The 27,424-nt window shown below is 47.1% G+C and overlaps 1 protein-coding gene across 1 annotated transcript; it reads left to right on the top strand.

The window, feature by feature from the left end:
* Nucleotides 1-27,424, top strand: CLIC4 (chloride intracellular channel 4). The gene is made up of 6 exons (XM_054648357.2): nucleotides 1-196; nucleotides 15,440-15,549; nucleotides 20,049-20,174; nucleotides 20,968-21,074; nucleotides 22,217-22,398; nucleotides 23,107-27,424. Exons 1-6 carry the CDS (start codon nucleotides 125-127, stop codon nucleotides 23,269-23,271), a joined length of 762 nt encoding a protein of 253 aa, XP_054504332.1. The 5' UTR covers nucleotides 1-124; the 3' UTR covers nucleotides 23,272-27,424.

The following is a 27,424-nucleotide window of genomic DNA, read 5'->3' as shown; positions in this document are numbered from 1 at the left end:
TCCAGGCGCGGGGCGGGGCCGCTCTCAGTCGCGCTCAGGGCGGGTGAGGGGAGCGGAGCGGCGTCGCCGTCCCGGCTGTGGCAGCGGCGGGCGAGGCGGAGCAGGGGCTGCAGCAGCGAGAGCAATGGCGCTGTCCGTGCCGGTCAACGGGCTGAAGGAAGGCGACAAGGAGCCCGTCATCGAGCTCTTCGTCAAGGTACGGCCGAGGGGAGGCAGAGGAGGAGAGCGGAGGGGAGGTGGGGCGGGGGAGTCTCGTCCCGTCTGAGCGCCGAGCGCGCGCGCGCCGCGACCGTTGGGCGCTCCCCCCCCCCTCCTTCCTCCCTCAGCTTTCCCGCCCGGGGGGCTCCGAGTCCCCTCCCGGCTCCCTCGGCCCCTCCGTGCGCATCCCGCTCCCCGCAGACCCCGCTCCTCAACCGGGCATAGCGAGGGGAGCCCCTCGGAGCAACCCCCCGAACACCCCGCGGGCGCGGGGGGCTCCGCTCGGGGCGGCTCCCGGCGCGGTGCGGGCACAAAAGCGGAGCCGAGGGCGTGTGCCCGGCGCCGGGAGGGAGTGCGGGAGCCGCGGTGAGTCAGAGCCGCGCAGATGGAGCGGGCGATAGCGCCGGCGGACCGCAAGAAAAGTCACTTTTTTTTGGGAGAAAAGTGCGGCCCGGATGCGTTTTGCTGGAAGATTCTCCGGCCGGAGCAAAGGGTGCCGCGGGTGCGGGGCAGCAGCGCTGGCACAAGGGAAGAACCGAGCGCCACAATGGATCGCCCTCGCTCGGCATTGTGTGCCCGGCCAAGCGCAGGAAGGCGGCAAAAAAAGCAGCAAAAACACGAGTTACTGCTCGCTCCCCGCCCCAAAAGTCTACTTTTTATGACGGGAAGTGAATATGTAAAGTAACACCAGGTTTTTATCCAAACTAGAAGAATGAGCATGTGTTGTACTGCCCTTATCTGGCGAAGATACCATATGGTATCTCCACATGTTTTGCATTCATTTATTGCTGTATGATGCAATATTTTGCATCCTCCGGGGCTCTGGTGATGCAGCATCTTACTTTTACTTCATATCAAAAGTAACACCAATTACTCTGTGCAATCTTCTCTTTCTGTGCTTAAACGTCCTTTAATGAAAGCCTCTGCAGGAAAGTATTTACATTGTTCAGATGAAGTTTCTTCCAATTGTGGAGAGAAAATCAGAGATCTCTTCATCTGGGAACTTGGGAATTGCTTTGTATGAAAGCAACAATGACAAGCATGAGAATTTCCAGCTATGTAGAAATAAGTTATGAAATATCAATTTTATTTCTTAAATTATACTCTCTAAAAGTGTTGAACTTTTCTTCTTTTCACTTCCTAATAGTAGTATCAAGAGGCACTAATGGGAACCCAGGGAGAGCATTGCAGTGGAGGATTCCAGACCTGATTTTGGTCAGAATATTTAGGCTCTTAGTATAGAGGTTAAGACTTACAACTGCAGCAATTAAGTTACAGATTACTCTGAATTATTTATAGCAGTGTATCTTTAATGTAATGTGCCAATTTATCTTCATCTGTCCTAAAGTTCATCAGCTGATTTTTCTTATTTCTAAAGAAATTTGAGCAGTGATTGATGGCAGAATGATTTGGGGGCAGAGGGAAATCAGCTTTGTGGGTGTGTTTAAAGAGAATATTTCATGCATGAGGAGTGGCATGGAAGAAGCTGTAAAAATAGTTTTGAGAGAGATGTGTTCATTCTGATTAAACCAGAATTGGACCAATAAACGTGTGAGATTATATGAAAGGGGGAAATCAGAGAATTTTTCTGTCCTTTTCTGTTGAAATTTCTTTATTGGCATGGGTTTAAGCAGGCTAAATTTTGGGTTATCAGTGAGGATTTTTTTCCCTCAAGAAAACCTTTCCCCATTGTTATGGATGACTGCTGTACGCTGAGCACTGTCTGCCCTAAGAATAAAGTTCAGGGTAAAATAAGAGGTTATTACTGCCTGCCTTCACAATCTCCTTCAGGTAAAGGGCATCCCCCAGCCCAGCAGACAGACCAAAACAGTTGTTTCACCTGGGTGTTGCTGCCTGTCCCACACTTTATTGAAGCTGTTGAGGATTATCAGGACAGCTTTTTTTGTAAGGCAAATAAAATCTTGTTTTCTGACTCATTTAGATGCTCACTTCAGAAATTGCTAGGAGGATATGTTTATTGAAGAGAACCAAGAGTGTCTGTCTAAAGGAGCACTAAAATTGGATTTTAATAATTATTTCTTCCTCTGTGAATGGGACGCTCACTTGCAGTTTTTCCACGTGGTTGTGGGTGCAATCTAGAAAAAAAAATCCCAAGTTACTGAGAGCTTCTCCACTCAGATAATCACTTTTCAAGGCATTTCTGGGCCCTACCTGTGCCCTGCTAGCCAGGGAAGCTCTTCAGGCAGAGGCAGTGGAAAAAGTTCTGGACCAAACTCAGCCCAAGGCCCGGCCCAGGGGCGGTGACTGCATGACCTGAGCACAAAGGATTGTAGCAGCCAGACCTGAGATGAAACAAAGGTAGGGATTAAAGCTTGAGAAACAAACCTGTGAAGGAGGAGAAAGGGTCTGGCTCTGCGCCCAACCCGTGGGGTTTGAGCCTTGTTAAATTGTGATCAGTAACAAAATAGGATGGGCACGGCCCGGGAGGGAAGGGAGGAGCACACGCCATGACTGTCCCAGGGCTGTCACCAGCACATCGGTGCCATTTCCCCCAGCACACAATGTATCAGTCTGCTGTAACTTGTATTTCCAGAGCCGGTGAGAACCCCCTGCAGCATGAGGGTACTTAGGTAAGAAACTCTGTTACAGTGGTGATTCTGTTTCTGGGTGTCACAATGAAAACTTCTAGAATTTGTTTCATTCCAGAGCCCGTGGGCTGCCTGTGTTCTCTTCTAAAACAAGTGTAAATATTTTCTGAGTATTTTCTCTTGAGAGTTGATTAGGACAAAAGCAGTGATGTATCTGATTTCATTTCGTTTCCTTGTCTGTGCCATGTTTTATTAACGAGGGAGGCTTCCATTGTCTAACAGGAATATTTTTATGTGCCCTAGTGGCATTTCAGAGCAGTGAAGGCTGCATTGTGGTCAATGTGCTCAGAGAAACTTGAGCTCTGGAATTGGAGTGCAGCTCAGACAGGTCACTTGGAATAATAGCTGTGCTTTTGTTGGTGGTGTGTGGAATTTTATTGTAAATAAAAAACGTGGTGAGTTGAATTGGTCAAATAGGCCCAGTCACCTGTGGAAATCACAGAACAGTTACAAAACTGCCTGTGCAGTTCCTGTTAGGGAGTGTGTGAGCATGGAGCTGCTGAAAGCTCAGCCCTGGGCGTTCTGGAGGGCACTCAGTGATTGCATCCTCCTCTCATACCGAGGTGAAGACACAGAGGGTCAGCAAGTGCAGTGTTAAAGGAAGCAAACTCCAGACTGCACTAATGAGGAATTCAGAGCTGTGTGTCTCTGCTGGCATGGCTTGGGCTGGAGCAGATGTAGGAAGCAGTGAGGGAGGGTTCCCCTCTGCCCTGGGTAACGTGTGTGTACTTGTAATTAATGAGCCCTTGGATTCTGGCAGCTCCCAAGTGAGGTGTCATTGCAACATGGGGCACCTGTGTTCAAAATCAGATAGAGCCTCCTCTCTGTTTACCCTTGAGTTGTCTGTCAGTACAAAGGAAAAAGCTGTGATTTCACATTTAATAAATGCCCCACTCTGGAGCATTCCCAGTGCTTGTAGCAGAAGCTTGTGTCTGGTTTTGTGGATCTGAACCACACAGAGATTTGGCAGGTGAACTGTTTGTCTTTGGGGTCTGTTCTGTTCAGTGCAGGGCTGGGGCTGGGGCAGGAAGGGGACGTGAGCACCTCCAGAGGATGGATTTGTGTGGATTCAGGTCTGCCTTTGTCTCACCCTTGCTCATTCTCTTATGTAAGCTCTGCTGTGGCACCTGCAGCCCTGTAGCTCTGTACATTGGTTTATTACAAACCATCCCTGAGCTTCTTTGTCATCAGTTTTTATTTTTTTTTCTCACCCGCAAAGTAGCTGTATGATTTAGAGGCACATCAGTACAAGGAAATAACAGGACTGGAGACATGCAGTGCTGCTTCTCAGAGGTAGTCTTGGCAGGGTTATTGCTCGATAATCTTATTAGATAAGTCTCCTCCTTATGCAGCAGATCATCCTTGGAGGGTTTGATGTAACCTCAGCAGCTGAGAACCTCCTCAGCCTGTCTTTGATATGCCTTTGGTATGGGCAGCAAAATGTCATGTGAGGGTTATTTCTTGGGAGTGTTGTAAAGGAGCCCTTTGTAAACTGAGGTGTAACCATTGAGTTATATCCTGTGCTCAGTGGGTATAAATCAGGCCTTTTCCTGCTCTGGTCAGCAAATTCCTTTAAATTCTGCCTGGGGAAGTCCTCACAGCCAGAAACATCCTCAGCTTTTTCATTTGGGTCTGGTTGGAGATGCAGGAACTGGTGCTCTTGGTGCAGCGTTGTTTAAAAGTGCAGAGATGGTCTCAAGTGTAAATGTTAATTTTTTTTGCAAATCATTGCTAAGTAAGCTTAAAACCTCCTGGCAATAATTTCCAGAGGGTTAACTCATTTCCAGATGAGTTAGCTTTCCTTCAGTCAGGAATTGCTTCTGAGTAATGGTTGTATTCCCTGGCATCCCTTCTCCCCTTCCCAATGATTAACACCAGACAGCTCTGACTGTCAGGAGAACTTCTGTTTGACTGTGCAGCTGAAATGTGGCTTAACACTCAGTCACTTTTCCTCTTTTGCCCTCTAAAAACTGTGAGAATTCCCGGATTTCAGCTGTGGCCCTTCACAGGCTGAGGGCTGGGCTCTGTGGTGGTGCCTGTGAGTCACTCCCTCCGTGGGACACGTGCCATGGACACATTCCTGCAGCACAGATCCTGCTACAAAAGACAAGTCTGTCCTCACTTTTCCCAGCTGGGATTTCTCTGGGTGTGCATCCAGGGCTTGAAGAGGAAGGAAAAGCCCGTGTGGCAGAGCAAATGTTGTGGGGCAAACTTTGGGGCCTGGAGGCTGCTGGAAGTCAGGGATGAAGGAACTCTGAGGATCCAGGGCTTGTCCTGGTGCTCTGGGGTCAGTCTGTGGCTGAGTGTGCAGGGATGAGTTCACCCAGCAGGGAAGGGAAGGGCAGGGCCCTGTGAACACCAGCATCCCTGAGAAAACAACTAAAGAGACTGAGATTCTCTTGAAAGAGAGTTTTGTGTTTGGCCATAGAAATAGGTGATTGTTGAGAAGCAATGAGATGAGAGCAATCCTTACATCACCCTGGGAGGGGGTGGGAGGCCCTGCTAATGTGGCAGTGGCAGCCCTGGGCCAGGACTGGCACATGAGGAGTTGGTGACCACCCCCTCCCAGCCTGGAGTGACTCATGGCTCTGTCTGCTCCTTGCATGGCTCTCCTGACCTCATCTTGGGCATGGAGAGGGTTCTTTATTCCAGGAGCAGGCCTGTCTGCCCTGGACTGGGGAGAGAGAGAAGCTGTTGGTTCTCTGGATGTGGATTTTTGAGGGCTGAGTTGTCCCTTCCAGGAATCTGAATTTGGAAGGACCTAACTGGGGAATTCCTTGAACTCCAAGCTAAACAGTAAGCTGTGCACTCTGGGAAGTGACTGTTGGACTCTAAAGTTTGATTTTTCCAAGTGTTCATTAGCTCAAAGGGACCAAAAAAAAAAAAAAAAAAAGCCCTGGACTGTTATTTTCTCACCAGTGTGTGCTCAGATTGTGTTTAAATGAAACATTTCTCATCATGTGCCAAACACAAGGCCTGCAAGCTTTTGTAACAGTGCCTGCACCAATCCCAGCTCCTGGCCAGGCTGGACATACCACTTCAAAATCCACAAGAACCACTTTTAAGGCTGGATCACTGGACTTGGCAGTAATTGGATTTGTTGCCTTGTTTTGGTAGATGTTCTTTTTTCCCAGTGAGCTGAGCAGTGCAGTTCTGTAAAGCCTGAACTGGACAGTGTGGGGGAAAACAAGGTGGTTTTTGTCTGCCAGGGGAGGCTCTTGGTTTGTTTAAGACAACAAAATTTCATTAAGGTGGTGGTTGGTTGCAAATTGATGGTTCATGGAAAAAATAGTTTACATCTGTATTTGTTATCCATCTAATTTGATTTTTATCTTCAAAGTTCTTGGTAAATAAGCTGTAACAAACAGCTTATTGTCCTAATCAGGTTTGGGGTTTTTTTCCTGCATGTTCTTCAGTGGAATAATATAGTTTTAGTCTTAAAATAGATGCTAGGTGCTCCCTTGTGGTATTAAGAGTTTGTGCATATTTTACCAGTAAAAATACCTAAACCCAAAATTGTTATGTTGTCTTCACAGGAGTTTCAATAGAGGTTTGACTTCAGGAGCTTTAAATCCTTTATTTAGAATATTTTTTCCCTTACAAAAAAAAGCTAAATTTTTTAAACCTGCTTTGAGTATTTGGGGTTTTAAATTCAGGTCAAATACATTTGAGGCACGATCTGGATTTTTAGGGTGTTTGCTTCTACTGAAGTGAAAAACACAAACTAAAGTGCTGTTAATGACAAACATCTTGGTGTGGGAATTCTCTGAGAGCTCAGACTTATTCCTTGTATTGTTGGCCAGACAAAGGGCAAGGAAAGGAAATGACTGAGTTCTCCCCACTGAATGTCCATATTAGGTATAAACTAAATATAGGAGTGTAATCCAGGAGTGAAGTCATATCTGACTATTTTCCTGAGAAGAGCTAATGGGATCACTCAGTGCTACTGGGCCAGCCTCAGAGCTTTTTGGCTCTCTTGGAGCTTTTCTATTTTGGCTCAGTCCTTTGGAGAGCTGCTTGTCTGAAATAAAGGAAATAGCTTTTTTTACATGGTTTTATCTAAAAATAAAATCAAAGCAAGCCTAAGGAGATTTTGGGGCCTTTCAGGGTGTGCATGAGGTGAGACACCCCATGTTCTGGAGCTCAGGGAGATCAGGACACAGATCCCAGAGGAGAAACTCGGCTCCCATCTCCCAGGGGAGGGGGAATTCAGTCAGGGAGGGGGGGAATTCAGTCAGGGAGGGGGGGAATTCAGTCAGGGAGGGGGAATTCGGTCAGGGAGGGGGAATTCAGGGAGTCAGGAGGTGCCTTTTGGTCGTGCATTGCTTGTGTTGGACAGGGAGCACACCTCTCCCAGTGCCTTCACTCTGAAACAGAAACTCCAGCCCCACTTTTGGTCTCAGATCATGGTTTTCCTCCCCAGAGCTTCTGAAGGTGCTGCTGCCAGGGGAGCAGGTTCAGGACTGCTCTGGGTTTTGAGAGGCTGCTGAGAATTTGGGCAGTTGGTGTCCTCAGTGCCCTCCTTTGTGGGCACTGCTGCTCCCCCCAGGCTGGGGCTGTGCTTTGGGGGCACATCCTGTGTTCTACCAGGCTCCAAAACCCCCAGCTGGTGCCTCTTGGGCTGGCATTTTGACATGAAACTCCTCTGGGGTTTGTTGGGCTCAGTCCAAGTCACCTGGAGGAGGAGGAGGAGCAGCCAGGGCGAGGCTGGAGCAGCTCTTGGTTGCTCTCTCTGCTCATCTGCCCAGCCCCTGGCTCATCTCTCTCTAAATGAGGTTATAAATACCACAAACACAGCTCTGTCTCTTCCTGTCCCACGGAAGTGAGGCACAGTCAGAGGTTTATTTGAAGAGCTCTGAAATGCCACAGACTCAGATTTGACTGGGTTCTTCTGAGCCCCAGTGACAGCGTTTGCAGTTCTCTCCTCTCACCCTGGTGCTCCATGATTTGGTGGGGGAGGTTTGAAAATGGTCTTTTGGGCAGTGGCCAAGGCACACACTGTACTTACACTGTACTTAAACTAAATTTAATAAATCCAGGGAGACAGAAGCACTGTCATGAACAATTCCTGCTCTGGCTCTATGTGCTGGACACCCAAAGGCAACTTTCAGGCAGTGTAAAAGAAACCCTCAGTGCTGCAGAGTTAATTGTGTGCTACAAGTTTCCTAGCAGAAAATTGCAAGATTGTGTCAAGATGTTGCCCAGCACATTGGAGCCAGTGTGGCCCTGCTGATCCTGGGGGTTTGTTCAACACCAGCTCTTATTCAAGGTATTGCCATGGCAGAGATGCCAGGCCTGTGCCATTAGAGAATAATTGGATTTTCCTGTGCCAGGCCAGGAAGTGTCCTGAGTCTGTCCACAATAAAGCCAAGGTTTTGAGTTCCTGTCATTAAGCTCATTTCTTCACTGAAGAAAATGGTGATTTGTATTTAAAACAGGTTTGGGACTCTCCATCTGATTCTTCCAAAGGATGAGCATGGAATAATTCCTGTTCTCCAAAGGACTAGAAGTACTTAATTAAATTCTGCTGAATTGTGAATTTACTTCCCTACACCATGAGGATCCCACAGCATCTTCCAAAAGCTTTTGAGTGAGAACTGGGCAGTGATGAGCAGGAGCTGCAGGAAAGTGTGCAGGACAAGTCTGCTGATGATTTTCCTGGGAGCAGCATCACAGGGCTAAAAATAGCATCATCCTAAAATGGCCAGTGGCTGCTCCAGTCCAGTGTGTGCCACAGAGGGGACTTATCAGAAAGGTACTGACTGCAGGGGCAGCTTGGATGGGCTGGCAAACATTCCTTTCCCTGCTGAAAGAGCCAGATCTCGAGTAAACACAGGCACTTGAGTTAATTATTTTGAAGTATTTTTTGAGTTTAAAGGAATTTCAGCTGAAGTGGAACTTGGGTTCCTTACAAATGGTGATAGGGGTCAGGGAGGCAGTGGTAACTCAGGTTGGTTTTGCCCTGGGTGTGTTAATGTCAGTCAACATACAGCAAATGTACACTAATTATCTCAGGCTAATTATCTTAGGGAATTCCAGGTGTCAGCACTGACCTGATGATTTTTGTTTTCCATTTTCCCATGTTTTTCTCAAAGGAATTGCTATTTAAAGTAGCAGTGATGGCCTAAGCTGTTCAGTAGAGCTAAATTTGGGCAGGGTGTGGTGGTTGTGACTTGAGAGTTTACCTTCACACAGTGGTAGCAAATTAAGAATTCACTTTCCAAAGGCACTTCTGATGTCCTGAACCCTCTGCAGGATGTGCTGTTGGTTTTTCTCCCTGATTCCCACCTTTCCTGGTTTTGTTCATCGTGGCAGGGAAGTTCTTTGGGCTCTCAGCCCCGTTTTTGTGCCAGCCCTGTGTTGAAGTGCTCTGACCCTGTGTGCTCTGCCTGGTGGCACAAGGAAAAGCTTTGCCCTGGAGGTCGTGGCCCCAGCTGTGCCCTGTCCTGGGGAGCCAGAGGTGGCAGGAGGAAGTGTCCCTGTCACTGAGCCCTCAGATTAAATCTGGCTGAACCGGGTTTGGTCAGGGCTGGACTCTGCCTTGCTCCCTGACCTGTTCCTCCCCTAAAAACAAACCAACTCCCTTCTCAAACTGCAGGTCTGGGAGAGGAACACTGCTGCAGATAAGCTTTTCCTGCCCTGCCTTGTCACTTGTTTTGCTCTTTGAATAAGAGGAGAACATCAATATTCATCAATATTTGAGCCATGGGAGCCTTTAAGGTCTGCTTTGCTTTGCAGAGTGGGTGTGAGCAAAGAGCATCCCTGGGGGCTCCTCTGTGATCCCTGGGGGCTCCTCCATCATCCCTGAGGCTCCTCCATCATCCCTGAGGCTCCTCCTCCATCCCTGAGGCTCCTCCATCATCCCCGGGGGCTCCTCAATCCCTGAGGCTCCTCCGTCATCCCTGGGGGCTGCTCCGTCATCCTGGGGGCTCCTCAATCCCTGGGGGCTCCTCCATCATCCCCGGGGGCTCCTCCTCAATCCCTGAGGCTCCTCCATCATCCCCGGGGGCTCCTCCTCAATCCCTGAGGCTCCTCCATCATCCCCGGGGCTCCTCCATCATCCCCGGGGCTCCTCCATCATCCCCGGGGGCTCCTCCATCATCCCCGGGGGCTCCTCCATCATCCCCGGGGCTCCTCCATCATCCCCGGGGCTCCTCCATCATCCCCGAGGCTCCTCCATCATCCTGGGGGCTCCTCCATCATCCCTGAGGCTCCTCCATCATCCCCGAGGCTCCTCCATCATCCTGGGGGCTCCTCCATCATCCCTGAGGCTCCTCCATCATCCCCGGGGGCTCCTCCCCCATCATCCCTGGGGCTCCTCCTCAATCCCTGAGGCTCCTCCATCATCCCCGGGGGCTCCTCCATCATCCCCGGGGCTCCTCCATCATCCCCGGGGGCTCCTCCATCATCCCCGGGGGCTCCTCCTCAATCCCTGAGGCTCCCCCATCATCCCCTGGGGCTCCTCCATCATCCCTGAGGCTCCTCCATCATCCCCGGGGGCTCCTCCATCATCCCTGAGGCTCCTCCATCATCCCTGAGGCTCCTCCATCATCCCTGAGGCTCCTCCTCAATCCCTGAGGCTCCCCCATCATCCCCGGGGCTCCTCCATCATCCCCGGGGCTCCTCCATCATCCCCTGGGGGCTCCTCCGTCATCCCCGGGGGCTCCTCCATCATCCCTGGGGCTCCTCCATCATCCCTGGGGCTCCTCCATCATCCCCGAGGCTCCTCCATCATCCCTGGGGCTCCTCCATCATCCCTGAGGCTCCTCCATCATCCCTGAGGCTCCTCCATCATCCCTGAGGCTCCTCCATCATCCCCTGGGGGCTCCTCCATCATCCCTGAGGCTCCTCCTCCATCATCCCCTGGGGGCTCCTCCATCATCCCTGAGGCTCCTCCTCCATCATCCCTGGGGCTCCTCCATCCCTGAGGCTCCTCCATCCCCAGGGCTCCTCCATCCCTGCCCCAGCACAGGAGCAGTTGCAGGAATGGCCCTGTGGGGAGCATTTGTCACATGGATTGCTGTCACTCCTCCCATGGCTGCAATTCTTTACCCCTTATCTGGAGCAGCCTCAGTCAGCAGCACAATTCTGCCTGTTCAGCCTGGCAAGGTGAAGGTCCAGGGATCTGGGCTGATGCAGGCAGGTCCTTCTCATGTGTGGAACATCAAACCACTCCTTTCTGTATCTTCTGTTCCTTTATCTCAGACCTTGGAACTGCTGCAGGTTTTTCACTTGAATGGCTTTGTTAGTTCACCTTAAACCATTTCCTCTCAAAACAGTAATCCTGAAAGGATTATTATTAATTACTCAGTTTTGGAATGAGCTTACTGCTCATTAAGCAGGCAAAGTTGATTGTTATCTGCTGGTTTGAGGCAATGGCTTTGCATCATGCTGGGTTGCTCATGCAGTTTTCTCAGCAGGTTTGGTTTTCACTGTTAGAACTCCAGACATATTTCAGGATTACTGAGTTTAGGATTTGAACATACCCTTTCTTTCTTTTTCATTTCCCCCCCAGTCTGTTTATTGGCTGGAACATTGTTCTAGGCTTTGCAGAGTGCAGCTTCCCCACCTGGGGGAGTGGGGATTTCCTTGCTGTGCAGCCACATGGCTCCAGTCCTTGTCTCTGGTGAAAAGTATTCTGTGAGATGCTTCTAAAATGTCTTTATCCCCCTTCATCCAAACTTCTTTTACCACTTCTGGTAAAGATGTCACATCTGGGAGAAATTCCCTTGAGAGTTTTGGGTAAATTAAGAAATGGTCTCCTGGTCTTCTGCCCTTTTGTTCTATTTTTGCAGGCAGAGACTGGGCTGGATGACATTGCTCATCAGATGCACTTTGAGTTTATTATTTTTCTGCAGTTATTTGATCTACTTTGGGAAACTTGTAGTGGGCTCCTTTTAACTGATTAATATTTGAAACAGTTTTGCAGAAATCTTTGGGACCAAGGAGTTCTAGAATTCTCAGACCTGTGCTGTATAAGAAGGGTTTTATGCCCTTTAATGTTTCTTTGCTTTTCTGGCTTTTTGTTGGTCTTGCAATAAACTCCAGCACTCCCTTGCTAAGGTAAATCCACTCAGGTTCTCGTGTCAGGAGTCAGGTTAATTTTTATGCAGCTGTAAAGACAAACATTTCACAATTTAAATGGATTTTTTCCCTCCCCTTAGCTTGTTCAGCACTCAAACAGATGTTTGGTTACTTGTACTCTCTGGGGCTTTGTTTTTTTGGACAGTCTCATTTGAATGAAATCACTGCTCAGGGAAGAGAAAGGCAGGAGGTGCCTTCCAAGCTGAGCTCACTCCTGCAGACACTGGGATAAGCAGATTTTGGGGTTTTTCCCTTTCTGCACTCCTGCATGGGCCGAGCTGCTGGGCTCTGGGAGTTGCCAGGAGTTTCAGTGTGGCTGTGATAAACCAGGCTGGCTCCTCAGTGAGCAGCTGATCTCTGTTACTGCCCTGCAACTCTCCCATTCTTGTTTGAACTTCCTTTCTTATTTAATGTTTCTTTAAAAATAGCTTTATTTGTTTTCATAGAGCACTGTAGAGCAGCGTTCTGGAGGGTGTGGGCCCTGCTCTCCCTGTGCCACGTCTTACAATTAACAAAGTCCTTTTTGCCACCTTCTCAGAAGTGTTTTGAATTCAATTCAGTTTGTAGAGGGTAACACACAAGTGAGAAATTCCATGTTCCTCACTGTGTAAGAGGTGGGGCACTTTTCCTCTCTCTGGTCCTAACCCCTACAATTGAAAGCCTGCAATTCAGTGAAATTGGATGTATGGGGAGGTTTTTGGATACATATCCTTCACTGTGCAATGGTAAAATTGGAAATTAGCCCTAACTGCAGGCAAGTTTGGCGTTAGTAATATTACCAATATTACTGGTAATAAAGATTTTAAAACTGGTTTTAAGAAGGATTTGAAATAAAACCCCAAAGCTTCTTGGCATAGAATGACTATAACCTTGTTAAATAACAAATAACCTATGTTAAGGTTAGTGCAGAGAAGTAAACATGCAATATTTGCTTTATTCTGATGGTGAGGAGGATTAACCACTGAAGATATCCTGGAATTTTATGGCCTGAGTTCAAAGACAAGGCAATGACAAGAACAATTATTCTGTGATTAACCCCTGCACGTCAGATCATGTCAGATCTCAGAGTTTTCTTCTCATATGTAAAGTTTAGAGTTTACTGCCAGCACAGCTCTGTTCTGGCAGAGAAACCCAGAGCCAGGAGTGACTCGTGCAGGAGCACCCAGCACAGTGGGGACCTCTGAGGAGAATCCATGGATTGAGGGGGCCCAGAGCTGAGGAGAATCCATGGATTGAGGGGACCCAGAGCTGAGGAGAATCCATGGATTGAGGAGGAACCAGAGCTGAGGAGAATCCATGGATTGAGGGGGCCCAGAGCTGCTCCTGAGGAGGGGCTGGAGCATCAAACACCAAATGGGCCTCTCAGGCAACGGTTCCAGAGCAGAATTCCTTGGCTCCAGAGCACTGGAGTTTCTTGGCATTCTGAGTGCATTCCTTCTCCAGTGTGTGCTCAGAATAACTTGGGACTTTTTGGAGCAGAAGTGGGACAAACGTTTGCAGACAGAACAGTCTGGGCTCCCTTTGGGCTGCTGGGCTTTGAGAAAGCATCAGGGTTTGTTCATGGCTCTGATCCCCTCCTCTGACTCAAATAATCCAAAAAGCCTGTCCTGAACTGAAGCAGATGCTGCTGTTGGTTGCTCACTTTGAATGCTGCACTTGTGTTGGGAGAGAAGCAAAGTTTCAGGATGAGTAAATGCATTTGACCTTTTTTGGTCACTTGGATTTTGGCTTAGGAGGATGGACCTTAATGAAAGCCACAGGTCAGCCTGAAATTTTAAACAACTTTTTGTGCAGTTCTATGATTTTGAAGTAGTTTTGGTTTGGATTTCAGTGGGCCAGGTTAAGTTTAATGGGATGGGGATTTCAGCCTGTGCTGTTACTGCAGTGTAACTCAGGCTTTGCTTGAAGTTTGAGGACTCAGATCAGTTCTGAGTCAAAGATTTATTTCTGCTTCAAAGCATGAATTACCCTGGGCAGTACAAAATATGTATTTCCCTTAGATGGGATGCAGTGTTTTGTTTTCCAGTCCCTTTTTTCCCAAGGTAGAACAGACCTGACACGTGGCAGCAGAAAAAGCAGATGAATATAAATCTATAATTTACCTGTAGGAAATGTCAGCTCCAGTGTAAACATGGGAGGGGAATTGCTGAAACCCAGCCTGCTGTGCAGGGACAGTGAAGGGTTAAATATTAACATTATCCTTTTTCTAGATGCTTCTAGAATTGTGCCTCCTGAGCAAACACATGGCAGAGTTCAGGACAATCCATTAACAGTAACCTGCTGCAAGCTTGACTCTACTATCCAAAGCTAAAGCTGGCAATGTGTAATTTGTGGCAGAATAACAACTTCCTTTCTCTGTCAGGTCTTCATTAATGACACCAATAAAGGTTTGAAGAAAGCTGTGTCTACAGCCAGGTTTGGGGAGCTCTGACAGGAGGGACACTTGCAGCAATGAGTCCATTGGCTGTAGGAACAGTAATTCAGTAAATCATGTAAATGATTTACTGAATTATAAATAAACAGTAATTAATTTAAAATCCTCAACAGCTCTTCAAGAGACTCAGCTCTGTCTGCAAAGTCCCCATGAGTTCACAAAACCCAAAGCAGCTTTCTGAATCTAAGGCAGTTTCACTGAAAATCTTTCTCTTTTCCTGGCCTCTGAAAATCCTGCTGTTGTTCTTCTTAACTTTCAGAGTCTTTCTGAATTCTCCTCACTGTGGTGATGAAAGAATTGGCCAGGCTCTGAGAATTGCATGGATGAAAATCACTCTTGGAAGGACTCTAATAATAACAATAATAAGCAAAATCCATTGAAACTCATCTGATATAAAGTACATGTCAGGATAATCTGACATATTTGGCTGCTTTAAGTACTGAACCAGTACTCAGAGAATTGAATTTTATAACAAAGGTTTCCAGTGCCTCCTTCTAGCCCAGAAAAACCTAAAATTTTCCAACTCAGCGATGCATCCTTCATTGTCAGAGCGATGATGAGATGGGTGCTATCACTGGGAGCCCACTGCTGCTTTCCAATGGGCCTTTGTGGTGCTGGGACAAAGACTGATTGATAAATTGCCTATAAAACGTGGCTTTGGGATATTATTTGATTGTCAGTGAAGTCTCTATGTACTCACAGTTATGTCTTTCCTCACAACACCTGCAGTACAATCAATTCTCAGTTCCTGGAGCACTGCACAGGGGGAGATAGAGGCACTGAACAATTAATCAGCCATGCCTTGGAGAAGAAAGAAAAAGGATAATAGAGAGCAGAGAGCAGCAGTGCCATTGGAAAGCTGCCATCAGAAGGTGTGGCTGCCCACAGGAGGACGTTCACTGCAGCCCTGGCAGTGGCACAGATAACTGAAATATTGCTCTGGGCATTTGCTGAGCAGCTGGGGCACCTGCAAAGTGAAAACCTGACAAATGTGGCAATTTCAGTTGTGCTGAGTGTGTGTTTAACCACAGCTCTCCAGAGGCTGGGAGATGAGCAGTGCCCAGCCCTGCCCACAGTAATTAATGCATTAATTCATGCTCTGTTCTGTCTGCAGGCTGGCAGTGATGGTGAGAGCATAGGAAACTGCCCCTTCTCCCAGAGGCTCTTCATGATCCTGTGGCTGAAGGGAGTCGTGTTCAGTGTCACAACAGTGGACCTGAAGAGGTAAGAAATCCTCAATTTATTGGGCCAGCAAGAGCTCAGCATTCTTGGTGGAACAAAGCTTTGGCCAGAGCTTTTATGGCTCACAGGCTGGTTTTATGAAATTAAAACCTCTCCTAATAATTAACTGAGGCAACCTGCATGTGAATGGTGCAGTCGTTGATGGTTTAACCAAAAATAATGGTAAATTCTCTTGAATTTGTTCAGTGATGATCCTTTGTAAAACTCACAAAGTCTTTTGTAAGTGAATATTGACTTTTCCTTTCTTGATGTGACATCAAGATGCCCTAAGTGGGGACTGATGGATATTTTCAGTCAGCCACCCTCTGGTCAAACTCCAGTGATGGATAATTGTCACAAACAATGTGCAGCCTCCTCCTTTTCTTCATGTTTTTAAGATCATTTTGGTTATTGTGCAATAATAATGAAAATACCTGCCCATGAGGTAAATCCAAGTGAAATGGGTAGGAATAAAATGCAGAATATTCAATATTCTGCCTTTGTACAGTGTCAGCCAGATCAGTCCTGGTGCTGTCACCTGAACTGCAGCTGCTCCTCTGTGAAATGAGTACCTTGGTATAAAACCAGTGAGAAGTGAGTCCAGGAGTCTTCATTTCCTCAGGCTGGGCATTCTTTTTTATGCAAGTGCTAAATTCAGCAGGGGCCTGTGTTTGCTTTGGGTGTGAAGTCATGTTTTCCCAGCACTGATGGAAACTCTGCCGAGGGGAGGCTGCCAGTGCCTCCAAACCTGAATTTCAGGAATCAAGCCAACAGAAACAGAGTGTTCTGCACTGAGTCCAACTCAGAAGGGAGAAATCACCCTGCTGGACTTAAGCTCTTGGGATTTTTTGAGGGAGGTGACTTGTTTGGCTTTTAAAAATCCCTGAAGTTGCTGCTTCAGAGCTGGCAAGGAGTGTTAAAGGCTCCCAAGTGTGCTGAGGGGCAGGGAGCAGCTTTTGTCAGCTCTGGCTGCATTGGGAGCTGCTCAAAGAGCTTTTCTGGCCAGTGTGGATTTCCCTGCCAGGGCTGCCAGCCCCATACACCAAATGTGTCCCATCTTCCAGCAAGCCTTGCCTGTGGCTGCTGCAAGCTCAGGGGCAGAGCTGCTGCTTGTGGGCTCTTGGGATTTTGGGATTTCCTTTTCCTTTAATGATGGGCTTGTTTAACCTATTGCAGTTACTGAGGTGGACAGAGATGTTTTAGGTTTGAAAGGCTTTTTACTGCTGGACCAGTTTAGATATCATTAAAATGCCAAATATTCCTGATGAATTGGCTTTACTTTGTGTCCCCTTGGCAGCTTGGAGTTCATTGGATGGGGAATGGGATGTAAGGCCAACTTTTAGCCTATATAAATTGGTTGCAGATGTTTAAAGTTGACCTTCCTTACACAAGGAAAGCTTTCTTTCAGGATCCTTTTTTTTTTCTGTTGAGGAGGGGAAAACACAAAATAAGTGTAAAATTAAAGCTCTGCAGGGGAATAGGTCAAATAAACCACCTTTGTGTGTGCACTGAAGGGGCTCTCTGGGAAGGGAAATAAAGGACCACTGAAGCTAATTCAGGTTGGAATAGCTATTGATACAAACTTAATTCCTTTAGACTTTATTTAGATGTCCTTAAATACAACTTTAACACTGTGGGCTGATCAATAGCCAGTGGCAGAGCAGTGCAGCTTGCAGAGCATCACATCCAGCTGAGTGCTGAATAGGAAATGTTTGACATCACATGGGGCTGTTTCCCCTTGTTATCTCTGCCAGAATGATAATAGATGTTAGGTGGTGCCTTAATATTGCCACACGAAACTGCTTTTGTCAGCACTTTATTCAAGCCAATTATCTGCTCTGCCCTTTTTGAGTTTGTGTCTAACAGGAACAGAGCAGAGCAGGAATTGTTTAAAAAACCTGAATTTATTTTGTTGGCCAAAACCAGGAAAAAAGGCTTTGCTTGCCTCTGCCTCATACCATCAGTGCTGCACTACAGCAGGGCCAGCTCTGTTTGTGAGCCTGAAAAGGTCATGGTTGGGTACAAAAGTTCACAAGTGAGGGCCTTGGGACACAGGAAAATCTGAGCCTGTGCTTCCCTGCAGAGCTGCCCTGAGCTACCAGAGGCACATTCTGCACTGCTCAGCCCTGCCCTCAGCACCCCAAACGGGCACACAGGCCAAGGAGGGGGCAGAGCCACCCTCTGCAAGGAGTCAGGCATTTCTCCCCTCTCTTTGGGCACACAGAGCCTTCATTCTTCCCTTCTGGGCAGCAGCACTTCATGGCCAGAGCTCTGCCTTGTTCTGGGGGCCCGAGCAGAGCTGACTGCACAAACCATTTGTTGGCCTTGGAGCAGCACTCAGGGCCAGCTTGCCTTCAGCTGAGGGCTGAAATCCTGCTTGAAGCATCTTCATCTGGAGTTTTTGCAGTTCCTCTGACAGGCAAAGCTTAAATAATGATATGGAATATTCAAATTAAACATTAAAGACCACCCAGGGGTGAATCTAACTTCAGCAGAGTGAAATGCTGCTGAGAACTGGGGTTTTAGTGCTGACTTTTCCCCATGTTACTCTTCAGATCCTCATTGCAGTATTTGTGTAGTTTATAAATGTGTTACATTTGGGGGCTGGAATTTGTCTGATCTACAATAAGTGATTTGCATGCTAATTACTGCTCTGGTTTGTGGCAGAGCTGTGAGGTGTTTACATCCTAACTCGGGGTAGTGATGGCCAGATAATTAACGTGGCCCTGCCTCCAAAACCCCTGCTAAACTCTGGGGTAGGCACAAACCATCTTGGAATTCTTTGGAGTGGCTACAGAAGGGGTTTTTGTTTGGGTTTGGTTTGTTTTTAAGCTCTCCAGCTTTATCTCAGAAGGAAAACATCACTGTTACAGTAATTGCCTTCTTGTTGGACTGTTGAGGGAGTTTGTACTCTGAGCCTTTTCAGGCTGTTGCTGTGTGCCTGTGCTCCAAGGGCTGTGCTAGAGCAGGGCTTGGCTGGGATCTCCTGGCAGGGGCAGAAAAGTGGAAGTCAAACCCTGAGCTGGGCTGTGGGATCTTCATTCTGCTTTCTTTTGAAAGATCCAGGTGGATAAAGCGCTCTGAGATGCACTCTGGCTCTTTAGAAAACTCTTTTTTTCAGTTCTTTGGAATAATCTGTTTCTGAGCTAAAGCTTGCCTTTGATAGTATTCCTGCAGATCCTGTGCTCTTGCCCTGTTTGTTTTTCAAATAACATTCCTTTTGAGGAATTTTATCTGGCCAACATGGGGAACTGGAAGGGAGCCACGATGACTTCCTGTAATTGTTGGGAGTCACAAAGCTGGATTTAAATAAGTGTTAAGCTACTTAAAGCATTACTCAATGACAGACTTTAAATCCTACAAGTGAGAGAATGGTGGCAACTCTTAGTGAGAAATAACTTCTGAGAAGTTTAAAAATTGAAAAGAGTTAAATTCTTGTGTTCATAAGGTCTCCCAGGGTGTAAAGTATGAAAATCCCTTTTCTCCTTCAGTCTTACAAGTAAGCACACCCTGGCTCTAGAAAAGGGGCAGGACATGAAATTCTGGCAGGGGTTCTTAACTTTGTAAGAAATGGAAACAAGGCAGAGTTGGAAGCTGGGCTCAGCTCAAGCCCAGCTGCTCTCAGCCCCTGCAGGACTGGGCTGTGGGTGGCACCAGTTCATTTTCCCTGGCTGCTGCTGGTGTCAGGAGCATTTCCTGAAGTGCAGTTGCAGTTTCCAGTCAATCCAGTTCCTGCCTGCCTGGAGCTGCCTCAGGAACGTGGCCAGGCTGGCCAGGGCTCAGGCCCAGCTCAGGGTTGTGGTCCAGGCTGGATTTGCTCCATCAGGAACCAAGGGGCAGCTTTACCTTGGCTGAGCTCTCAGCTGGGCCAGCAGGAGGCGGTGGCCAGGCTGCCTGAGGGAAATGTTAGTTAGAAATAGAGCTAGAAATGGCTGAGTATTTCAGCTTTTTGCTGTTTCTCTCATGAATAATCCCAGTGTGGGGTTCCTCTCCCAGGTGTGCTGCTCTTGTTTGTAAATTCCTTTTTTCACTGGGGGAAAGTGAAGCATAATTTTAACCATGATGTTGAAGCATCTGTCAGCCTGCCTGGAACCAGCCTCCCTGGGCACATAATAAATGCTTTATACACTGGGCTGGGGCAGAGCTGCTTCTTTCCAGAGCAGCTCTGTGTCAGGGGGGAGGATTAGCACAGCTTATGCTATATATAACTGCTCTGTAGGGCTGGGGAGAGAGGGAGCTGTGAGTACAGGTATCCCTCTTCCAGCCAACATTGGGTTGAGTTGAGAATAAACACAGCCAGAGGTAGGAGGAAATTGATTTTAACTGTTTCAAATGAATTTTTAGCGTGTGTATTCAAAACGTTTAATTGTAAACTCACATTTTAGAAAGAAAACTGGTGGTGTTTATTGAAAAGTGAGGATGTGGAAACCTCAGCAGTGCTTTTGTGGTCATAGCAATGAAATGTTGTCCCTGCTTACTGTTGATGGTTTGCATGTCCCCAGGAAACCAGCAGACCTCCAGAATCTGGCTCCAGGCACTCACCCCCCCTTCATCACATACAACGGGGAGGTGAGAACAGATGTGAACAAGATTGAAGAGTTCCTGGAAGATGTCCTGGCCCCACCCAAGTAAGTGTTAAACTGGTGGTTTGTCACCTCACAGCTCTCCCAGGGCATTTCTGCCCTAAGATGTTCTTCAGCAGCAATAAACTGAAGACATGGAATAGATCTTGCTTGTCAAACCTTCCTCCCCTCAGCTCCCTCATCTTTAGATCAAAAACTGGTTTCTCTGGAAGATTATTTTTAAATTATCCTTTCTATACCCCAGTCATCCTTTCTGCACTTTCAAACCCTCCCTCTTGGTGACAGGCACATTTCTGTCCAAATAATGCAAATGAAGATGAGTCTGCTGTACAAAACTTAGTCCTAAACTATAGAGAGAATTTGTTTTCATGTGTTCAAACTGTCTCCAGACTCTTGGCTTTGTACTCTTCAGCTGGCAGGCAGATCCAGGCACTGCCTTTAACAGACTGAACTGTTTTGTCTTTTCAGCATGGCAAAACTTCATGTTTTTGTTAAGGGATGTGGAGTCCATAATTCTGATGCTAATTGAAGTGGAAAACTCTTGTTTTGCTTACAGATGAGTGATGTGCTCCCTTGGCAGCACTGGACTGAGGGAGCTCTGGTGCCCTGGGCTCCTCAGACACTCTGCTTGTACCAAATGTCTGGTTCAGAAAGCAGGAATGTGCTTTTCTCCCTCTGGGAAGTGCTGGGTTTAAAACCCTCAATGTGTGATGCTGCACTTCAGGAGCCAGTCTGGAAAAGGATAAATCAGTAACAAAATGCCATTTTGTGCTGATTAATAGACAATGAGCACCATTCTGCTAAATGTGCTCTAGATCTGCTCCTTGCTGCTTTTCAGGTACCTGAAACTCTCACCAAAGCACCCAGAGTCCAACACTGCTGGAATGGATATATTTGCCAAATTTTCTGCTTTTATCAAGAACTCCAGACCAGAAGCTAATGAAGGTGGGTCACTGGGGGGACAGGGCACTCCTCATTCACTGTTTTGTTTTTCACAGCAGCTTTGTGGGAAGTGTCTCCCTGACAGATTTGGCTGCATGTTGGTGGACACTTGAGAGGCTCATGAATTAAAATCTTATTTAAATTAAATGTCAAAGATTTCAACATTTGAAAAAGAACTTCAGTTCAATTAGAATTTCAGTGGGTTGTAAATATCCCTGGCACTGGATCTTCCCTGTGCAGCAGCTACCCAAAACTCTTGGATGAAGGATAAATATTTCAACATCCAGAAGCAAATTTTAGGCAGAGTTTGTGTCATGCCCCAATGGTTGAATTTCTGTGCATCTGCTGCTCTTATTTCACCTCTCTAGGACTGAGGGCTCCCATTCAGAATTCTGAGCTAAGCTTAGTTTGTGTCACTTCCATTAAAGGATTAAAACCTTTCTGTGTGGAGGGAAAACAGGAGATTTCACATGAGGGATCAATGAGTGGTAAAGAACTCACAGCTGGGCCTTTAAGTAGTTCAGTACAAATCAATTTTGTCCTCAAAGTACTTGAAGGAAAAACCAAACTCGGGGAATCAGGGCTCCTTTCTGCTGCATTTCAAAGGGAGAGATGTAAAAGATTTGCAAACGGTTGGGAAATAAACGGGGATTTTCTGGGGTGTGCTGCCCTCTGCTGCTGCATTCCATAAACCTGTCCCATTCCCAATCCTGCTGTGCTCCAGCCCCAGCCTGGGTGCTGTGGGTTGGTCAGGGCTGTTTGCTGAGCATGTGACATTAAACAGATTATGTTTAAATGTATATAAACCCCAGCATAGCTTAATTCTAATCAGTTTAAGCCAGTTAGGCACAGTCTTAAGCAACTGACATAAGCCACTTTTTAAACCAAAAATAAACCCTTGTGGGCAGTCTTACAGTATTTGAAATTAGTGCAAACTCCTGTATTAGCAGCTTTTAAATAACCTGCATTTGTGGGATATTTAAAGAGATTCTGGTCCAGTTTCAGTGTTCTGATGAGCACAGAGGCACCAAAACTGACCAAGGGTTACAAATCCTTCAGGGTAGCACAGGGGTGTGGGGTTTGTATTTCAGATCTGATGGCAGCCTCAGTTTAACATGAGTTTTGAATCCTCTCTTGCTGTGCAGCCTTAGAGCGTGGCCTCTTGAAAACCCTGCAGAAGCTGGATGAGTACCTGAACTCGCCCCTGCCCGATGAGATCGATGAGAACAGCCTGGAGGACGTCACCGTCTCCACGCGCAAATTCCTGGATGGCAACGAGATGACCTTGGCCGACTGCAACCTGCTGCCCAAACTGCACATTGTCAAGGTCAGGCCTGGGGGGCTGCAAGGGGAAATGCAGCAGGAAAAGATCTGTGCTTTGTGTTCTTCCTGAGCCCAGCTGATTGCAGCTGTCTGCAAGCTTAGCTGCACTGATAGCACCTGAGTTTGTGCAGGTTTGGGTCACTCAGAGGGCTCTGAGCAGTGTGAAGCTGGGCAGCAGAGAGCCAAACCCCATTCCCTGCACTGACCTCGAGGTCTCAGGGAGCTGCAGAGCTCACAAGGAGGAAGAAGAGGGTGAAGATCAAGTCAACAGGTAATGGCTGAAGGGGGTGTCTGCTCACTTCTGTAGAGGAAACTGCTCCAGAACAAAGTAAATGACACAAATAAAGGGATTGTAGAAATAACCAAGTTGGAATCTTGGAAGAGGCAGCCTGGGACAGCCACAGGAGTGCAGGTGTGCCCACATCAGCGTGGTTTGGTTCCTCCCCTGCCTGCAGTGCTCTGTGTCAGTTCTGTACTGCAGATGGAGCCACAGGCTCAGTTTCTGGCTGCCTGCAGAAGTTTCCTGAGTGAGGAGAGCCCCAAGGGAGCGAGGCAGGAACAGCCAGGGCATCCCTCAGGAGCAGCCTCTGGAACCTGCAGGACTCACCCCAAGTGTCCAGGCTGGAAGGATAAACTCACAAGAGAGTGGCCAGGGCTGGAGAAGTGTTTGAAGTGAAGGATGCAAATTCCTAACGTAATTCTGTCCTTCCAGGTGGTGGCCAAAAAATACCGCAACTTTGAGATTCCCAAGGAGATGACGGGGATCTGGAGATACCTGACAAATGCTTACAGCAGGGATGAGTTCACCAACACCTGTCCTGGAGACAAGGAGATTGAAATAGCTTACAGTGATGTAGCCAAGAGACTCACCAAGTAACCAGCACCTGCAAACCAGGTCCTGCATATCCCATAACAATGCTTCTAACAGACTGCTCTTTTCATATCAATAGCAATTGGTTTTTGCATGAACTCGCAGTTACTCCAAGCCACGTGGATAGACCAGGTACAGTAATTACCTAAAGTTTGCAGACTTTAATTACAGGCTTGTTTTTCCTGACCTCCTCTCACAGCCTTTGAGCGTGGTCGGTGCAGTCGTGTTCCTCTTGCACTGGGGTGACTCTGGATTCTTCAGTCTGAAGGGTTGGCTCGCCCCTGCTGCTGTTCTCTGTAAACATTTGGTCCATGATTTGTCCAGGAATTGGTTTAGGATCCTGTCTCACTCTATGGTACAAGGAATATTTATGTATTTTGGAATTTATTGCTTTTCCAGAAGATCTGTACACACCTGTCATACCTGTGACACGTTGAACTGTACCTGCTTGTCTATCCTATTGACATAGAGAAGGGAACTTAGTATCCAAAAGAGCCATTTGCAAAATATTTGGCAATGTTTTGTTGGTTTGTTTTGTTGTATTTTTATAAAATGTCTTGGAATTGAAGTCACGGTAATGGTTGAGAATGGACTCAATGTGAACCTTGGATTTGAATGACCTCAGCCTCAGGGAAGTTTGAATCCAGGCTTGAGAGCTGGGGCAGGAAGCTCAAAGCTCAGAGTTGATGTTTTTTTGTGTCTTCAAGAGCTTGAGGAGATTTAAAGACCTGCATTGTATGAATTTTGAGTTGCAGCAAACAAATAATTGTCAGGATTTTCCATTAGGAAACAGCAGAGTTGGAAGCTGCCCTCTGTTCACCTTAAAAATTGCAAGTGGCTTTCTTTTTGGTAGTTAAGAGCCTTTTTGTTTTGTATAGGTATTTTTGGTGATTTTTACTTAAAAATCTGTTCTGTCATAGCCCAAATCCATGGAAACTGTAGTGTCCTAACTCTGGGTGGGGAATAGCAGTGCAATGATTAGTGATGCAAAATGGACTGAGAGCCATGAAATGGGAACTTTTTAATGCCCTTTCTTCCCTGAAGAAAGCTAAAGTGACCTTTAAAAAGAACATTTGCCTTAAATGATGGTAGGGTGGGTTTTTTTTCCTGAATGGAAATCTGGGAATTTTGTAAAGAAATGGTGGTGGAATCCAGTCCTTTCCATGGAATTGATCCCAATTGTTTCTGTGCACCTGGACTGCAGTTTTGCATACTCATAATCATTGCACTACTATACTTAAATCTTTTTACAGCAACACTGAGGAATAGCACTACAATTTTTTTAAAAGCAATTTTCAAATGTTTCTAAACCAGGGAATAGTTTTCTTGTTTAAAATTAATGGTTTTGATGCACGAAATAAACTGCTAGGTTATTTTTAAAAGACCATCATAAACAACTCCAAAGAATGCTAGACTTATATGCCTATTTTTTTGTAAAGATACTTTTATATTTAACTGATTTTAGAAGCTGGAAAGTGCTATTCCTGCTAGGTTGTTCTTGGAATATTTAACATTCTGCAATAACGTGGAAATGCTCACACAAACACTTTTATACACTAATTGTTTTCTTTTGTTTTTCTTTTTTTTTTTTTTTTTGGTAAAGCACTGGCTTTCTGAAAACCAGCCTGACTTTTCTAAGCCTCCTGCTTTTGCTACTTTATGTACCCATGGAGTTAGTTGGACATAGAAGAGGTAGAGAACCAGATCCATATTTGTATGCCTGGCTTGTGGTGCCTTGCCTTGCCTTCCTAGAGCTAGAATTCCAATATAAAGGCACTTAGCAATCCTGTCACATCTCTTTCAAAGGCAACTCTCTTAGATACACTTAACCCCTGTTCTGATTTGTTTCAGGAATGTTCAGGCACAGAGGGAAATCCTGGGGAGTGGCCTGGTTAGGAGAACCTTGGCTGTAGCCCTTCATTAATTACTGAGCTCTAATGTCACGTTCCCCTCCTCAGTAAAGTTCCTCAGCCATCAGAATCCTCTGTAGGGCTTCAGTCTCTGCTACAACGTGACATCTAGAAAAAGGAATGACTTTTTAATTGAGATAACAGCATTTTCAATGACACACAGGGTGAAGAAACCCCAGACCCAACCCTCCTTGGTTTGGTGCTCTTGGCCACCACAGAGGTCACAAAGCTGTAGGAAGCACCTGATTGTGGGCATATCTTTGAAAGGAGACCTAAAAACTTCACAAAAGCAGGTCAGGATGGCCCTTGGAAGTTGTGGTGGTGGGGTTTGGAGTCAGGCTGTGCTCCCTTCCCCAGGGAATTGTCCCTGGAGCACAGAGAGCAGGGCACCCACAGCCAGGAGCTGCTGCAAGCAGGGCACCCACAGCCAGGAGCTGCTGCAAGCAGGGCACCCACATCCAGGAGCTGCTGCAAGCAGGGCACCCACAGCCAGGAGCTGCTGCAAGCAGGGCACCCACAGCCAGGAGCTGCTGCAAGCAGGGCACCCACAGCCAGGAGCTGCTGCAAGCAGGGCACCCACAGCCAGGAGCTGCTGCAAGCAGGGCACCCACAGCCAGGAGCTGCTGCAAGCAGGGCACCCACAGCCAGGAGCTGCTGCAAGCAGGGCACCCACAGCCAGGAGCTGCTGCAAGCAGGGCACCCACAGCCAGGAGCTGCTGCAAGCAGGGCACCCACAGCCAGGAGCTGCTGCAAGCAGCTCCCAGCCCCTTAAACAGCAGCTCAGGCTGCTTCTGGCACCATTCAGACCCCTTGGAACCAGTGCCCTCCTCCCTCAGAGCTTTAACTGTGTCTGAGAGCTTGCAGACAGAGTCCAGCTCTGGCTGTGCCCAGTGGGTTCCTGAGCTCACCCAGAGCAGCCTTTCCCTCGGAGCTGGGATCCCAATGAGCTCCAGCCCGGCATGGGAACTGTCCTGGGTGTCTCTCAGGCTTCCTGCTGCAGTTTTGTTGTGGCAGGAGCTGCCCAGCCCCTCCTGGCTCGGGGAGGGAGCAGGGACCCGGTGGAGAGGAGCAGCTCCAGCCCCACAGGTGATCCCTGCAGAGCAGGGGAACGGCAGCGTCTGCTGTGGGCAGAGCACTTTCATCTGGCCCCAATCACCAGCTCCACGCTAATTAAAAAAGCCCTTTCATAACTATGTAAATTCTTGACTTCTGTCAACTTGTTTACAATCTGATCTTTAAATGCATTTTTAATTTCATCAAACAGCAATTAATCTACCCCCTGTTTAAATTTAAAATGCTGCTTCTAGCCCCTTCTCCAATTTAAAAACAGCAGTTACCCTTTCAAGTAGGCATTCCAGTTTGCAAGTTGGTTGCATGTATTAGCATGCTGAATAACTTTCTTTATTCTCAAGCTGAAATATGCTTGAATTCGCATTAAAACAGGTGACTTGTGTATTTCCTGAACACCAGGGGAAAATCCATCACCTGCACCTTGTTTTTGTGTGGGAGAACAGATTATCCTAGGTGCATTATTATTTTTAGTTTTTCCCCTTAAAGCTTTTCTTTCTTGAGGAGATCCCTGCTGTGGAAATGCTGCCTGTGGAACAAGAGGTGTGTGGGACTTGGGGAACAATTCCACCCTGTCCATCCCTTCCCTGGATGGCCCACAAGGGCAGCCCCAGCTTGCAGCTTTGCATTTTCCCATAAAATCAGTGTTTTCTCCACACTGGGCATGTCCAAACTGATCCAGAGCTGCGTGATAAAGAGAGAGATGTAATCAAATTTTTATGCTAAAGCAGCAAATTAGCATTTGGTATCAAAGGAGCACAGACAGGAGTAAATGGGAGCTGCTGGAGCCAAACCCACTGATGCCTATCTGGGTGCAGAACAAAAAGCGGTGAAGTGCAGCCAACTCTGCTGCTCTCCCTTTGCCACTCAGAAGCATCTGAACCCATCCAGTGAGGGTTTTTCAGGAGAAGGCTGAAACCCAAGTGAGAAATGCTCCATTGCCTCAGCACCTGTGCCACCAGCTCCTGAGTTTGGTTTCTGCAGGGGGGGAGCAGGGTGAGGGGATGGAGCCTCCCAGGACAGGACATCAAGGATTGGAGCGTGGTTTGCAGAAATACTTGAAGAGTTGATACAATTTGTTGTAGTTTGCTTATGTCTTTCACTTTCTGGAACATCTTTTACAGATATACCAGTATACTGCTGGCAGCTATTGTTAAATAAAATTATATTTTCACTACCAA

The sequence above is a fragment of the Agelaius phoeniceus genome, chromosome 22 (genome assembly GCF_051311805.1).
Source record: "Agelaius phoeniceus isolate bAgePho1 chromosome 22, bAgePho1.hap1, whole genome shotgun sequence".
NCBI classification, from domain to species: Eukaryota; Metazoa; Chordata; class Aves; order Passeriformes; family Icteridae; genus Agelaius; species Agelaius phoeniceus.
Note: the sequence above shows the minus strand (reverse complement) of the source record. Positions and strands in the feature narration are given on the sequence as shown.